Here is a 15,032-nt window from a genome sequence, read left to right as displayed (position 1 = left end):
CTGTTACCCAGGCTGGAGTTCAGTAGTGTTATCTCGGCTCACTTAAACCTCCGCCTCCTGGGGTCAAGCAATTCTCCTCCCTCAGCCTCCTGAGATTACAGCCACGCACCACCATGCCTGGCTAATTTTTTGTATCTTTAGTAGAGACAGGGTTTCACCATGTTGGCCAGGCTGATCTTGAACTTGTGACCTCATGATCCACCTGCCTCAGCCTCCGAAAGTGCTGGGATTACAGGCATGAGCCACCAAACCCGGCCAAGTCCCACGGTTTTAGAAGAACATTTTGCATTGCTTTAGGACAAAAGTCCCCATTGGCTGTGCCAGCTCCACCCTCTGCTCCCTTATATCACAGACATACTCAATTTTTCTCCGGGTTTTGCATTTACAGAGATTCCTTCCATCTTGGTCCTTACATTCAGTGCTCTCCTCTGCATAGCCCATCTTTCCTGCCCCTTTGTTTACCCTGGCCAGTTCTACTTGACACCAGGTGTCAGCTGCAGACCTTCATGAACCTCACCATCACCTCAATCTCCTCCTAATCTCAGCATTGTTCTATGCACTCTCATTTGTCAAATCCCTATCTCTCCTGCTACTGTAGGCTCTATGAGCTCAGTAGTCATATCTTATCAAGTGCTAGAGGGCTTGTGGTGCAGCAGAAATGCCAGAGGGATGAAAATGAAGCACTTTATCTATGTGCTTCCATCAGAAGCCCATGAAGGGGTACTTAAAGAATGCAGGGGTTTTAGTAGCTCTGGCTCAGGAACACATGAGGAACATGGATGTCCTTGGTCTGTATGGAGTGAGCACAATGTTTCCCACAACCTCCCAGGAAGCCTGGAGTTCTTATCTCCCCCACAGGGTCCTCCAAGACACCCTCATTAAGCTGTCCCTCTACCCACCCTTCTACTTACCTTCCTCCTCAGACATCCAGGTCACACCCTCTACCAGGGCCACCACCTCCTGGCAGTTCTCTGGGTGTTGTGATTCCACCCATGTCCGGAGCTTCACAGGCAGTGCACCTAGGAACTGCTCCAGCACCAGCAGCTCCAGGATCTGCTCCTTGGAGCGTGCCTCAGGCTGTAGCCACTGGTGACACAGCTCTCGGAGCTGGTCTAGGGCCTCTTGGGGACCTGTCATGTCCTTATAACAGAACTGCCGGAACCTCTGACGAGCGGCCTCAAGGTCACCTGGATGCTTGATGAGTTGTTGGACCTGCTTACTGGGGGAATCTGGGTTCAGGTTTCCATCTTTAGCATATAGGGCCTGAATCTGGGCATTCCGGGGACCAGCCACCTCCTGGTTCAGTGTGAGGACCTCAACAACCTCAATGTTCATCAGGGGATTCTCAGCAGAAAGAGGATCCAATTTAGGGTCCAGCTGAAGCTCAGGATACTCTGTAAGTCAAAAGCAGAGCAAGACAAAGGAGAACAAGCACATGAAAAGATGTTCAACATCATTATTCACCAGGGAAATGCAAGTCAAAACCACAGTGGAATATACTTCACACCACTAGGATGGCTATTACCAAAGATGGATGGTAACAAGAGAGATCACAGTTTGTTTATATATTCCTCACACCCTATCTGCCTTCGATTCTCTCTACGGAACACAAGGGACGGTGACTGGCTCCCTGCTATACCTGGCTTTGAGTCAACCTCTGCGTGTCCTCATTTGGGTGGCCTGGTCTTTATTTCCACAACATACAATTCTGGCCCCGAGTGGTTTGTTAGAACAAAACTGGAAAAACAGGTAGTGTTAGAACACGGTTCAAAAAAATCGATTAAAACTCCCTTGTAAGCAGTAAAACCTGCACTAGTTTTAGTGTGATTATTACAACGCAGAAAAACTGTCACAGCGCAGAAACTTGCTAGTGTGGAACAACTGCGGCTGTCTCAAAAATAAAAAAGCATCTTTCAGGCTGGGCGCGGTGGCTCACACCTATAATCCCAGCACTTTGGGATGCCAAGGCGGGTGGATCACGAGGTCAAGAGATCGAGACAATCCTGGTAAACATGGTGAAACCCCGTCTCTACTAAAAATACAAAAATTAGTTGGGCATGGTGGCGCTTGCCTGTAGTCCCAGCTACTCGGGAGACTGAGGCAGGAGAATTGCTTGAACCCAGTAGGTGGAGGCTGCGGTGAGCCGAGATCGCGCCATTACACTCCAGCCTGGGCAATAAGAGCGAAACTCCATCTCAACAAAAAAAAAAAAGAAAAAGCATCTTTCAGTGCCAGCGGCTGCCTGCACGGGTCTGCTGGAACTGGACTGGACTTGGCCTCCGCCTCCAAAAGCATCCGCCGAGTCCGTCATTGAGCACTCTGCGATCCGAGGCCACAACCATATGCCGACCCTTTTGCCCAGAATAGCACTGGCCACACATGGTGGATAGCCACGCTAACCGTCCCCCTCCCCCACAACTGGAGAAGCGCTGTTGTAACTTCCGGCCACGCCCAGAACTGTCACTTAGAACAACTCCCAGCAGCCTCCGAGACATATGCTTCCGCTACCATTCTCCCTACTGCCAGCTGACGGGGACTTGTCCTGAGTCTACAAGGGGAAACAGGGAAGCGCGGCAGCGCAGGAGAAGCTTCCACTCATGCCCCACCTGCAAGTAGTTCTCCGGACTTCGCAGGCTGGGGGAGACTTTCCGCTGAGGCCACAGCAGGCGGCCCCCTCTCCCTCCCGATCCTTGAGTACAAACCTTGGTCTGTCTGGGCTTCCAGTTTGCGCGCTGCGGAGGTTTGCCTGGAGGTGCCCACCACTGACAGGGGCCAGGGACTCAGACCCACACTAGGTTCTGCCCAGGGCCAGTGGCCGCACCACCGCCCTGCAACCCAGACCGACCTTCCAGCGAGGTGGCACAACTGTAGACCAGGACCGGAGCCACGCTTTTAATTTTCAACCATTGCCAGTCTACGCTTGACTTTTCTTCTTGATAAATCAGATACACTCGAGCACCTATTTCCAACCTCTTCCCCCAAATAAGCTTTTATTTTCACTGTGGGGGCTTGCCCCCTCCAGCTCCTGATCTATATCCTTTCTTTTCCTTAGGACTTCTGGGAACTTATTTCGCCCCAAGAAACTTTTCTTTACTTGAAAGCATAATTCATTTATTTTCTTTCAATTACATTTTTTTCTTTTTTTGAGATGGAGTTTCGCTCCTGTTGCTCAGGATGGAATGTAGTGGTGTGATCTTGGCTCACTGCAACCTCCACTTCGCAGTTTCAAGCGATTCTCCTGCCTCAGCCTCCTCAGTAGCTGGGATTACAGGCACATGCCACTATGCCCAGCTGATTTTTATATTTTTAGTAGAGAGGGGGTTTCACCACGTTGGCCATGATGGTCTGTATCTCTTGACCTCGTGATCTGCCCGCCTCTGCTTCCCATGCTGGGATTACAGGCATGAGCCACCACGCCCGACACAGCCTGGGTTTCTTCACCCAAAGTGATTAGGTACCAAAGTCCAGGCACAGCATGTGGGGCTGATGGGAGCCGCTGCTTTCTCCCTCGACACGATTTTCTTCTCTCAGGATATTTCTTCCTCTCTGCTGCTTTTCTTCCAGGGTGAGAAACAGGCATTAGGCAGCTGTCTTCCTCACAGTGCTGTTTCCCAGTGAATGCTGATTAACCACGTGTACCAGTCCAAAATTTAACAGTAATGATCTTTTTAGCAGCTTATTGTGGGGGAGATGCAGAAGAGTACTTACCCTCAGTGCCCCAATCCCCAGGCACAGTACCCCGTCACTTTTCCTCTTTGTCCAGAAAGCTCTCAGCTTTCCTGCTCTTCTCCTCTCTCATCATTCCCTGAGTGCTGCCAAGCTCCCTGTTGTATTACCTTCTGCATCTGTCTCCTCCACTGGACCAGAGGCTGCCAACTGGGACTTGTGGATCTCAGACCCCAAAGTACAGCCTAGAGGAGGATCTGCCAAAGGCTGCTGCTCATCTTTACATCACTCAGTTTTTGAATCAATGACAGTACTACCACTTCACAAAGGATGCCCACAGTCCCAGGAAGCAAATGTGCAACCCAAACACAAAAGAAATTCATGCTGGGATAGGCTAGGAACCCTGCCCAGGCTTACAGAGCGGATATGGTTTGGTTCTGTGTCCCTACCAAATCTCAGGTTGAAATGTGATGCTGCGTTGGAGGTGGGGCCTGGTGAATTTTCATGAATGGCTTAGCAGCAATTTCCTGGTAATAAGTTAATTCACAAGAGATCTAGTTATTGAAAAAAGTGTGGCCAGGCAAAGGGCTCATGCCTGTAAATCCCAGCACCTTGGGAAGCTGAAGTAGGTGGGTCGCTTGAGCCCAGGAGTTCTAGACCAGCCTGAGCAACATGGCAATACCCGTATCTCTATAAAAAATAAAATTAGCCAGGCATGGCGGCATGCACCTGTTGTCTGCCTACTCAGGAGGCTAGGATGGGAGAAATGCTCGAGCCCAGAAAGTCAAGGCTGTAGTGGGTCATGATCGCACCACTGCATTCCTGCCTGGGTAACAAAGTTGAGACTCTGTCTCAAAAAAAAAAAAAAGTTTGTGGCACTTTCTTCCCCTCTCTGGCTCCTGCTTTTGCCATATGACATGCCTGCTCCCAATATGCTTTCCACCATGAGTAAAAAGCTCCCTGAGGCCTCCCCAGAAGCTGAGCAGATGCCAGTCCCACCCTTGTACAGCCTGCAGAAATGTGAGCCAATTAAAACTTCATAAATGGCCGGGCACGGTGGCTCAAGCCTGTAATCCTAGCACTTTGGGAGGCCAAGGCGGGTGGATCACGAGGTCAAGAGATCAAGACCATCCTGGTCAACATGGTGAAACCCCGTCTCTACTAAAAATACAAAAAATTAGCTGGGCATGGTGGCGCGTGCCTGTCGTCCCAGCTACTCAGGAGGCTGAGGCAGAATTGCCTGAACCCAGGAGGCAGAGGTTGCGGTGAGCCGAGATTGCGCCATTGCACTCCAGCCTGGGTAACAAGAGCGAAACTCTGTCTCAAAAAAAAAAAAAAAAAACTTCATAAATAACCCAGTGTCAGGTATTTATAGCAATGTAAGAACAGCCTAACACTGTGGACAACAAAGAAGTTGGGTTCCAAACCCTGTTATTTCATGCCCTTGACACTAAAGGGGTCTTCCACAGCCACGATCTTACTTTTCCTAGAATATGGGCTTACATCCAGAGATCCAAATGTGCACCACCCACCTGCCTGGTATAGTCTTCCACAACATCTTCACCTGGTTCACCTTTCCCATTCAGCTCTGAGCTCAAATGTTACCTCCTCAGAACCATCTTCCTGCTTAGTTCTAAACTGCTGCTCACCCGTACCTCACTTGTCCCCTGCGAACATATCCCATTGTTTCCTTCTCTCTGCAGCACCAATTACCACCTCAAAATATCTGATTCATCAATTTACTAATCATTTCTCTCACCCTATCTAGAGCAGTGCTAATGGAATTTTTTATAAATAAGATGTTCTAGATCTGTACTGTCCCAACATAGTAGCACTAGCAGCAGAGGCAATGAGCAGTTGAAAGGTGCCCAGTGTGACTGGGGTACTGAAGGAAAAATTTTATTTTATTTTATTTTTTTTAGACATAGTCTCCCTCTGTTGCCCAGGCTGGAGTGCAGTGGCACAATCTCGACTCACTGCAACCTCTGCCTCCCAGGTTCAAGTGATTCTCCTGCCTCAGCCTCCCAAGTAGCTGGGACTGCAGGCACATGCCACCACTCCTGGCTAATTTTTTGTATTTTTAGTGGAGAGTGGGTTTCATTGTGTTAGCCAGGATGATCTAGATCTCCTGACCTTGTGATCTGCCTGCCTCGGCCTCCCAAAGTGCTGGGATCTCCTGAACTCATGACCTGCCCACCTCGGACTCCCAAAGTGCTGTGATCACAGGCGTGAGCCACCACACCCATCCAAAAAGTTCACTTTTGTTGATTTTATCAGCCATGCATGCTAGCTCCAGTCTGGAATGGATGTAGGCCAAATGAAAGCAAGTGTGACACCTGCCCCGCTCATCATTCTGATGTAGTCCTGAAACAGTATCTGGAACCCTGGTAAATGCTCAAGTAATATTTGCTGATTCAATACAGCTTCTGTGTAACATACAACACACGTGGTTTGTACCCCACTTGCTTCTTTTCAGCCAAGCCCTTGTCAGGGACTTGTATTTCTGGTGCCATGGTAAAATGGTTCCAGTAGCATTTCTCCAGAGGTTGATGGCTGGAATGACTTCAGGAATGACTGAGGAAAAGGGCATCGGTACTTTTAAGCTTTGTATGTCCTCAAAATAAGTTAATACCTCTACGTATTTATTCAAGTCTTCCACACTGCAGCACATACACCTTTCTTCAAATAGGTCCTGCTCGGCTAGGCGTGGTGGCTAATGTTGAGGTGAGCAGATAACCTGAGGTCAGGGGTTTGAGACCAGCCTGAACAACATGGTGAAACCCCATCTCTACTAAAAATACAAAAAGTAGCCAGGTGTGGTGGTATGTGCCTGTAATCTCAGCTACTCAGGAGGCTGTGGCAGGAGAATCGCTTGAACCTGAAAGGCAGAGGTTGCTGTGAGCTGAGATTTCACCACTGCACTGCTGGCTGGGCAACAAGAGCGAAACTCCTCAAAAAATAAAAAGTGTCCAGTTCATTCCTTAGTAATTTATTATTTGGTACAACTTTTTAAAGGTATTAATATGTTTTGTATATTTGTGTTAAATTTGTTATTCCTGGTGTAACCAAAGCTTTTTCTTTTTTTTTGGGGGGGGGGATGGAATCTTGCTCCATAGCCCAGGCTGGAGTGCAGTGGTGTGATCTCTGTTCACTGCAACAACCGACTTCTGAGTTCAAGCAATTCTCAAGCCTCAGCCTCCCAAATTACAGGTGCGCACCATCATACCTGGCTAATTTTTTTGTATTTTTAGTAGAGACAGGGTTTCACCATGTTGCCCAGGCTAGTCTTGGAACTTCCAGCCTCAAGTGATCAACTTGCCTTGGCCTCGCAAAGTACTGGGATTACAGGTGTGAGTCACTATACCTGCGCAAGCTAAACTACTTCTATGAATTTATTTTGTAATGTCATTTTGCTCAAGAGCTTTTTTTATAATTTATTTTCTTTCAGACAGAGTCTTGCTCTGTCACCCATGCTGGAGTGCAATGGCACGATCTCGGCTCAGTGTAACCTCTGCCTCCTGTGTTCAAGCAATTCCCCTGCCGCAGCCTCCATAGTAGCTTGTATTACAGGCACCCACCACCTTCCCCAGTATTTTTAAGAGAGATGGGGCCGGGCGCGGTGGCTCAAGCCTGTAATCCCAGCACTTTGGGAGGCCGAGGCGGGTGGATCACGAGGTCAAGAGATCGAGACCATCCTGGTCAACATGGTGAAACCCCGTCTCTACTAAAAATACAAAAAATCAGCTGGGCATGGTGGCACGTGCCTGTAATCCCAGCTACTCAGGAGACTGAGGCAGGAGAATTGCCTGAACCCAGGAGGCGGAGGCTGCGGTGAGCCGAGATCGCACCATTGCACTCCAGCCTGGGTAACGAGAGCGAAACTCCGTCTCAAAAAAAAAAAAAAAAAAGAGATGGGGTTTTGGCCAGGCTGGTCTCTGTGATCCAAAGTCTCCCAAAGTTCTGGGATTACAGCCTGAGCTACTGTGCCTAGCCAAATAGGATCATTTTAATAGTATTTCAGGTGTGTACCCCAGAAGGCATGGCTAATTTTTAAATTTTTTGCAGAGACGAAGTCTTGCTGTGCTACCCAGGTTGGTCTCCAATTCCTGGGCTGCAGCAATTCTCCCACTTCAGCCTCCCAAGATGCTAAGATTAGAGGTGTGGGCCACTGCACCTAGCCCTGTCTTTAATGGGAAGTTAAAAAATCTCCACTGCATATTCAGATGCAAGCTGTCAATTAGTTCTTAAAAAAGTTAATTTTAATATTTCTCCTAGGACTAAGTTTGGCAATTCTACACTTTTCCACAAATCCTTCCATTTTTTGTTTCTTTACTCCTAAACTCAACAAATAATTACTGAGCACCTATAATGTGTTAGGAACTGGACCAGGAATTAGTGACACAACAGGAACGAGATAGCCATTTCCATTCTATGAGCAAAGTTATGGGCAGCACCTATAAAAGTTAATATAAAATTCCGAAGAGGTCTCTACATCTTTCCATTAATGATCAACAGACACACAACCATATTTGCATGTACATATTTGAATAGGTATTGTTATTTTTAAATTTTTATCCTCATCTCTGTATTGTTCCAAATTTACTATATGTGAAACCAGAGCAAGCACACTTGAATTTTAAGAAATAGTTTACATATATTTATGTATTAAAATATGTCATATACGTTAAGTACACACATGCTGTTTCAAATTAGTACATCAAGAGGTGGCTCATTCTTTGTAACAGCTGTACAAAGTACTGTAATGAAAACTAGATGTAAAATATCTGTAAAGAGGTTTTTTTTTCTTTCTGTATAGGTTTCCTGGTTGCTTATTTATTTATTCTCTACTTACTCAAAGTGATTTTGACATTTTGTCTACCCAGAAAATGAGCTCCTCTAAGATTTTTTTCTTCTCTACTTCTGATTTTCTCCTTAAAAAGCCACTGTTCCTCTTTCTATAGGATTATTGAAAGTATTTTTCTTTCCTCAAAAAAAGTCTGTTTCAAACACTTAGTTCATTTGTTTTCCTTCTTAACTACTAGTTAAGACATTTCAGGCTTTGAAATTATCCCTGAGTACAAGCCCTGGAACCATGGGAGAGTGGTCCCCAGATAAGAAGATCACAATTTACAGAGGTCTTAGAGATCAGATATGTGGGAGATGACACAGAATATAAAGTGTTCTTCAATAAAAAATCATAAAGCATGTGATCATTCTGTTACACTGAATTCCAGCCAAAACATATTTGACAGCCACTCAACATTCCAGATTCTCAACCTAGTTGCCAACAAAACTTCTTCGGGCCTTGCAGACTTCTTTGTGGTACTCTTTCAAGATTTTCCTTTACTCTCTTACCTACCCTTTTGTTTCAAAGCCTGGCCTTGTACTCAATCTTCTCTTTGAAGACACATTCTTGTCTCTCGCAATTTCTTCAGACATCTATTTGCTCAACGGTATCTACTGGGCTTCTACTAATTCAGTCATTGTGTTAGCAAATAGGGACATACAGAAGTAAAAGAAGAATGCCTGCTGTCATCCATATTTTAAAATATTTGTTCTAGATGTTTAGGTTGGATAATAAAGCAAATTAGAAGAGACAAGACTTGTTCATACTACATTTACATACCTATGTTATCGAAGTTTTATGTAGGGTTTGCCTTCCCTATGACACAAAAATAGAATGAGACATTTTGGCCAGGCACAGTGGCTCACGCCTGTAATCTCAACACTTTGGGAGGCCGAGGCGGGCAGATCATGAGGTCAAGAGATGGGGACCATCCTGGCCAACATGGTAAAAACCGGTCTCTACTAAAAATACAAAAAATTAGCTGGGTGGGGTGGCATGCACCTGTAGTCCCAGCTAACTGGGAGGCTGAGGCAGGAGAATCGCTTGAACCAGGGAGGTGGAGGTTGCAGTGAGCTGAGATCGTGCCACTGCACTCTAGCCTGGCGACAGAGCAAGACTGTCTCAAAAAAAAAAAAAAATTGGGATGAGACATTTTATTTTTATTATTCATGGGGTTCTTTCCAGTGCATATTTATTTTGTTCTGTCACATAAGGTGAGAGTTAAGGCTGGTAATTTGTCTGCAAAGATTACATTCACAGGATGGTGGCCCATATGAGTCCTCTGATGCTGAAAACAATGAGGACTCCTACTGAAGGGGTTCCCAAAACGTTATGTTCAGAGAGGGCTCCTTGTAGTGAGTTCTAGGATACCCAAAGTCTTCCCAACCATATGCTCTTAGGTAATCTCAAGTACAACTTCTGTCATGCTGAATAAGACAGCTACGCATGAAACCTTTCCCACACCAATTATATTCTCATGGTTCTAGAAGTTCTTAGATATAATACTCAATGTAAGAACTTTTCCAGTATGAATTCTCTTAAGATAAGACTTTCCTCACATGATCATATTTATGAGGTTTCTTCCCGGTGTGAGTTCTCAGATGTTGAAAAATTGATGGAAAAGACTTACTCCATTTGGGGCGTTTGCTGGTTAATGTCCCATGGAAGATGGCAAAGACGTTAAAGAGGGAAAAGACAAGCTGAAAGTGAAGTTTTACACACTAAATACATTACTCCATCTTGTTCTTGTTTAAAAGAATGGTATGCCATTGATCACTCTATAGCTTGTATGAACCTCTCAAGCTATACAAAGAATGGAATCTCAAAAAGAATTTGGCTTTCTTCCTCCAGATAAACCATTCTCCTTTTCATCAAACTTATTTTTCAGACTCATGTTTGGTCTAAGTTTCAAAAAGCTGCTGTTTTTATTTGTAGGACTCATTTCCTACTTTGTTTTCTTTTCCGCAGTGCCAAGATCTCAGCTCAGTGCAACCTTCACCTTCCAGACTCAAGCCATCCTCCCACCTCAACCTCCCAAGTAGGTGGGACTAAAGGCACACGCCACCATGCACAGCTAATTTTTGTATTTCATGTAGCAACAGGGTTTCGCCATGTTGCCCAGTTGGTCAAACTCCTGGGCTCAAATGATCCGCCCACTTTGGCTTCTCAAAGTGCTGGGATTACAGGCATGAACCACTGCGCCTGGCCCCTACTTAACTTCTTGACAAGTAAAAAATGTGAAACGCCCTGCAGTTTCCTAAATCATGACCTTCATAATTAGTCTCTTCCCTGTGTTCCTTTCCTAATGAATAAATCTATAATAGTTTATATCTCAAGTATTCCAACCAAGAGCCACATATATGGCAATGCTTTCTTGAAGGGATTAAGTAAGAGCTGAAGATTCAAGTGCCATCTAATTTATTTCCCTACATTTCTTGTTGTTACAGCATTTTTCCTCATTCGGTGTTTTCCCGAAGATGAATGCCATTTGTCCTAGGACTTGATTCCCTGCTACTTAAATCAGGGGTCCCCAACTGCCAGGACATGAACTGGTACTGGGCTGCACAGCAGGAGGTGAGCAGCCAGCTAGTGATCATTACCACCTGAGCCCCACCTCCTGTTAGATCAGTCGTGGCATTAGATTCTCACAGGAGCATGAATCCTATTGCAAACTGTGCATGTGAGGGATCTAGGTTGCATGCTCCTTACGAGAATGTAATGTCTCATAATCTGAGGTGGAACAGATTCATTTTAAAACCATCCCTTTCCACCCTGAGGTCTGTGGAAAAACTGTCCTCCACAAAACTGTTCCCTAGTGCCAAAAAGGTTGCAGACTGCTGACTTGACTGCCATTCTTGCTAACATGGAAAGCTGGAGCAGCATACAGGGTGAGCTGTCAAAATGGTCCAAGTTTGCACTCAATACCAGTTCTGTGCATTAATGAGAGGCACAGCCATGCCAGTGTTGGGAGAAACAGGCCACTGCAGGGGACAGTTTTCTCATCTCACAGTAAAGCATTTCATTCCAAACACCTATGATTTCCACACAGGTGTTTTTATGTGCTGTGTGCATCTCCTTCTGAGGTCTAAACAGGTGCAACTGACTAAATTTGCAAACCTTTGTGTGTCTCTATGGTGTCTTCTCATTCGTCATGACAAGAATCAGTCAAGGCATGGGACAGTTTAAAAACTTCAATCAACATGAAAGCTACTGAATTACCTATACTATGAGTAAAGTTTTGTGTTTTGTTTTGTTTTGTTTTTGAGACAGAATCTCTCTTTTGCCCAGGCTGTGATAAAGCAGCATGACCTTAGGTCACTGCACCTTCAACCTCCTGGGCTCAAGTAATCCTCTCATCTCAGTCTCCCAAATAGCGACGACTACAGGCATAAGCCGCAACACTTGGCTTTTAGGTTGTTGGTTTTTGTGGTGGAGACAGAGTTTCGCTTTGTTGCTGACATTGCTCCCAAGTAATCCTCCCATCTGCCCCTCCTAAAGTGCTGAGATTACAGGCCCGAGCAACTGTGCCCAGCCTATTGTAACTCTTTAAAATTATTTCAACATAAAAAGTAAAAAAAAACAGGCCAGGTGTGGTGGCTCACGCCTGTAACCCCAGCATTTTGGGAGGCACAGGTGGGAAAATAAGTTGAGGTCAGGAGTTCAAGACCACCCTGGCCAACATGGTGAAACCCTGTCTCTACTAAAATATCCAAATTATTGGCCATGTGTGGTGGCAGGTGCCTGTAGTCCCAGCAACTCTGGATGATGAAGCAGGAGAATTTGCTTGAACCTGGGAGGTTGAAGTTGGAGTGACGTGAGATGGGGCCACTGCACTTTAGCCTGGGTGACAGAGTGAAACCTTGCCTCAAAAAAAAAGAGGTAAAAAAAACAAAACATAGAAAACACAAACCACTTATCTCCTCTCCTCAGCAAAGTCTAGTTCTTTACCAGACAACCCCACATCCTTGGCTAATGCCAAAAACTCAGAAACAATTTTTCTCCCTTATCCTGGAGAGATAAAGGCTGTAGGATAGTGGGGCTATCACAGCTTACTGCAACCTCAACCTCCCAGGCTGAAGATATCCTCCTGCCTCCACACTCAGCTAATTTTTATTTTTTGTAGAGACCTGTATTCACCATGTTTCCCAGGCCAGTCTCAAACTTCTAGCCTCAAGTAATCCTCCTGCTTTGGAGTCCCAAAGTGTTCGGGTTACAGGTGTGACCCACCACACCTGGCCCTTTTTTCTTTTGAGACAGTCTCTTGCTGTGTTGTCTAGGCTGAAGGGCAGTGGTAAAATCACAGCTCAACGCAGCCTCAAACTCTCAAGCTCCAACAATTCTCTTGCCTCAGCCTCCCAAGTAAGACTACAGGGGTGTGCCACCACATCCAGCTAATTATTTTTATTTTTAGCAGAGATGACGTCTGGCTATGTTGGTCAGGCTGGTCTTGAACTCCTCAGCTCAAGTGACCCTCCCACCTTAGCCTCCGTAATTACTGGGATTCCAGTCATGAGCCATCACACCAAGTACCTTTATCATATATATATATGTATTTTTTTTTTTTTGAGACAGAGTTTCACTCTTGTTGCCCAGGCTGGAGCGCAATGGCGCAATCTTGGCTCACCACAACCTCCACCTCCCAGGTTAAAGTGATTCTACTGCCTCAGCTTCCTGGGTAGGTGAGACTACAAGTGCCCGCCACCACGCCTGGTGAATTTTCTGTATTCTCAGTAGACGCAGGGTTTCTCTATGTTGGTGAGCATGGTCTTGACCTTCCAACTTCAGATGATTCGCCTGCCTTGGCCTCCCGAAGTGCTGGGATTACAGGCACAAGCCACCACACCCAGCTCCTTAATCATATTTTTAAATGAAGCTATTGACACATACAGGCACAGTTCTGTAGTCCTAGCTACTCAGGAAGCTGAGGCAGGGGAATAGCTTGAACCCAGGAGGCAGAGGTTGCAATGAGCCAGGATTGCACCATTGCACTCCAGCAGCCTGGGTGACAGAGCGAGACTCTCCAAAAAAAAAAAAGAAGAAAGAAGATGCTGACAAAAAGAATTTAGAGTTGGACCTGTATATTCCGTGGGTTCCAGATCTGTGGATTCAACAAACTCTGGATTGAAAATATGTGGAAAGGAAAAAAAAAAAATGGATGATGCCATCAAACAAGACCGTAATCTTTTTTTTTTTTTTTAAGACGGGGTTTCACCATGTTGGTCAGGCTGGTCTTGAACTCCTAACCTCAGGTGATCCGCCTGCCTTGGCCTCCAAAGTGCTTGGATTACAGGTGTGAGCCATCATGCCCAGCCGAAGACCGTAATCTTAGCACTTTGAGAAACTGACAGTGAGAGAACTGTTTGAGGCCAGGAGCTCAATATCAGCCTGGGCAATATGGTGACAAAAAAGTTAGCCAGGCATAATGGCTCACACCTGTAGCCCCAGCTACTCAGAAAGCTGAGGCAGGAGAATCACTTGAGCCCAGGTGTTCAAGGTTGCAGTGAGCCATGATCATGCCACTCCCTATCAGCCTGGGTGACAAAGTAAGACCTCGACTCAAAAACATATATAAAGGATTGTTGCAAATGTACTGAATAAGTGTAAACATTTTTTCCTTGTCACTATTCCCTAAAGAGTGCAGTATAACAACTACTTACATAGCATTCACATTGTATTAGGTATTATATGTAATCTAGAGATGACTTCAACTATAAGGAAGAATGTGAGTAGGTTACATGCAAACACTACACTATTCTATATTGGGGACTTGAGCATCAGTGGATTTTGTTATGTGCAGGACATGTCCAAATGTACATACAAATTACGTTAGACAGTCACCTATGAGAAATTTTGGTGGCTTATTCTTTTATCCTTCTCAGCCAATTACCTAGTCTCAAATCATGCACACCCAATTCTCCCCAACTGTACTGTTACTCTCAGGCCAGTTATTACACATATTACAGGTATTACCAGATATAACTGAGGGCCCTGTCTGACTCCAATCTGTGACATACCACAACTCTTTTTCCACAAGCCACCCAGTGAGCTTGAAAAGCAATGTCACATCCCTTCATTTTACCAGCTCCTAGTCCACTAGGCTTGAAGTGCCCCTCAAAGTGGCAAGTTCTTTCCCATCTCACAGTTGCCCCAAATGGCATCTCCCTGCCTAGAAGCTCACTTCATCACCACTCCTATATGTCCACAGACTTATATTCTTTCAGGAATTGGCTTAAATCTCACCCTTGCAGTTTCCCCTAACTAGGTCTTCTACAGAAATTCCCCACTGCTTCCCCTCTTTATACCAGGGTCTTTTCCTTCTCAGTACATTTATCATTGTATCTGGGTAACATGTTTGTAAATGGCCATCATTGTTTAGACTATTAAATCAAAGATGGTAGTAATTATGTAAGTGCTTTGGTTTATCACCTAAGTTTTTAGTAAGTATACTGCATGGGACACAAAAGGCCCTCCTTAAACGTCTGTGAGGTGAGAGACGAAAAGAGGAAGGTACACTCAAAAA

The 15,032-nt window shown here is 45.4% G+C and overlaps 1 protein-coding gene across 5 annotated transcripts in view; it reads right to left on the bottom strand.

Moving 5' to 3' along the window:
- ZNF274 (zinc finger protein 274) overlaps positions 1–15,032 on the bottom strand; it is a 30,444-nt gene that overhangs the window by 5,449 nt on the left and 9,963 nt on the right. For all 5 annotated transcript variants that reach the window (XM_017509607.2, XM_017509609.2, XM_037731704.1 and 2 more), the window contains one exon: positions 912–1,394. In XM_017509607.2, coding sequence (XP_017365096.1) covers positions 912–1,394 — 483 coding nt within the window. The remainder of the gene's footprint in view (positions 1–911; positions 1,395–15,032) is intronic.

This window comes from Cebus imitator, unplaced genomic scaffold (assembly GCF_001604975.1).
Source record: "Cebus imitator isolate Cc_AM_T3 unplaced genomic scaffold, Cebus_imitator-1.0 Scaffold417, whole genome shotgun sequence".
In the NCBI taxonomy this organism is placed as follows: Eukaryota; Metazoa; Chordata; class Mammalia; order Primates; family Cebidae; genus Cebus; species Cebus imitator.
Note: the sequence above shows the minus strand (reverse complement) of the source record. Positions and strands in the feature narration are given on the sequence as shown.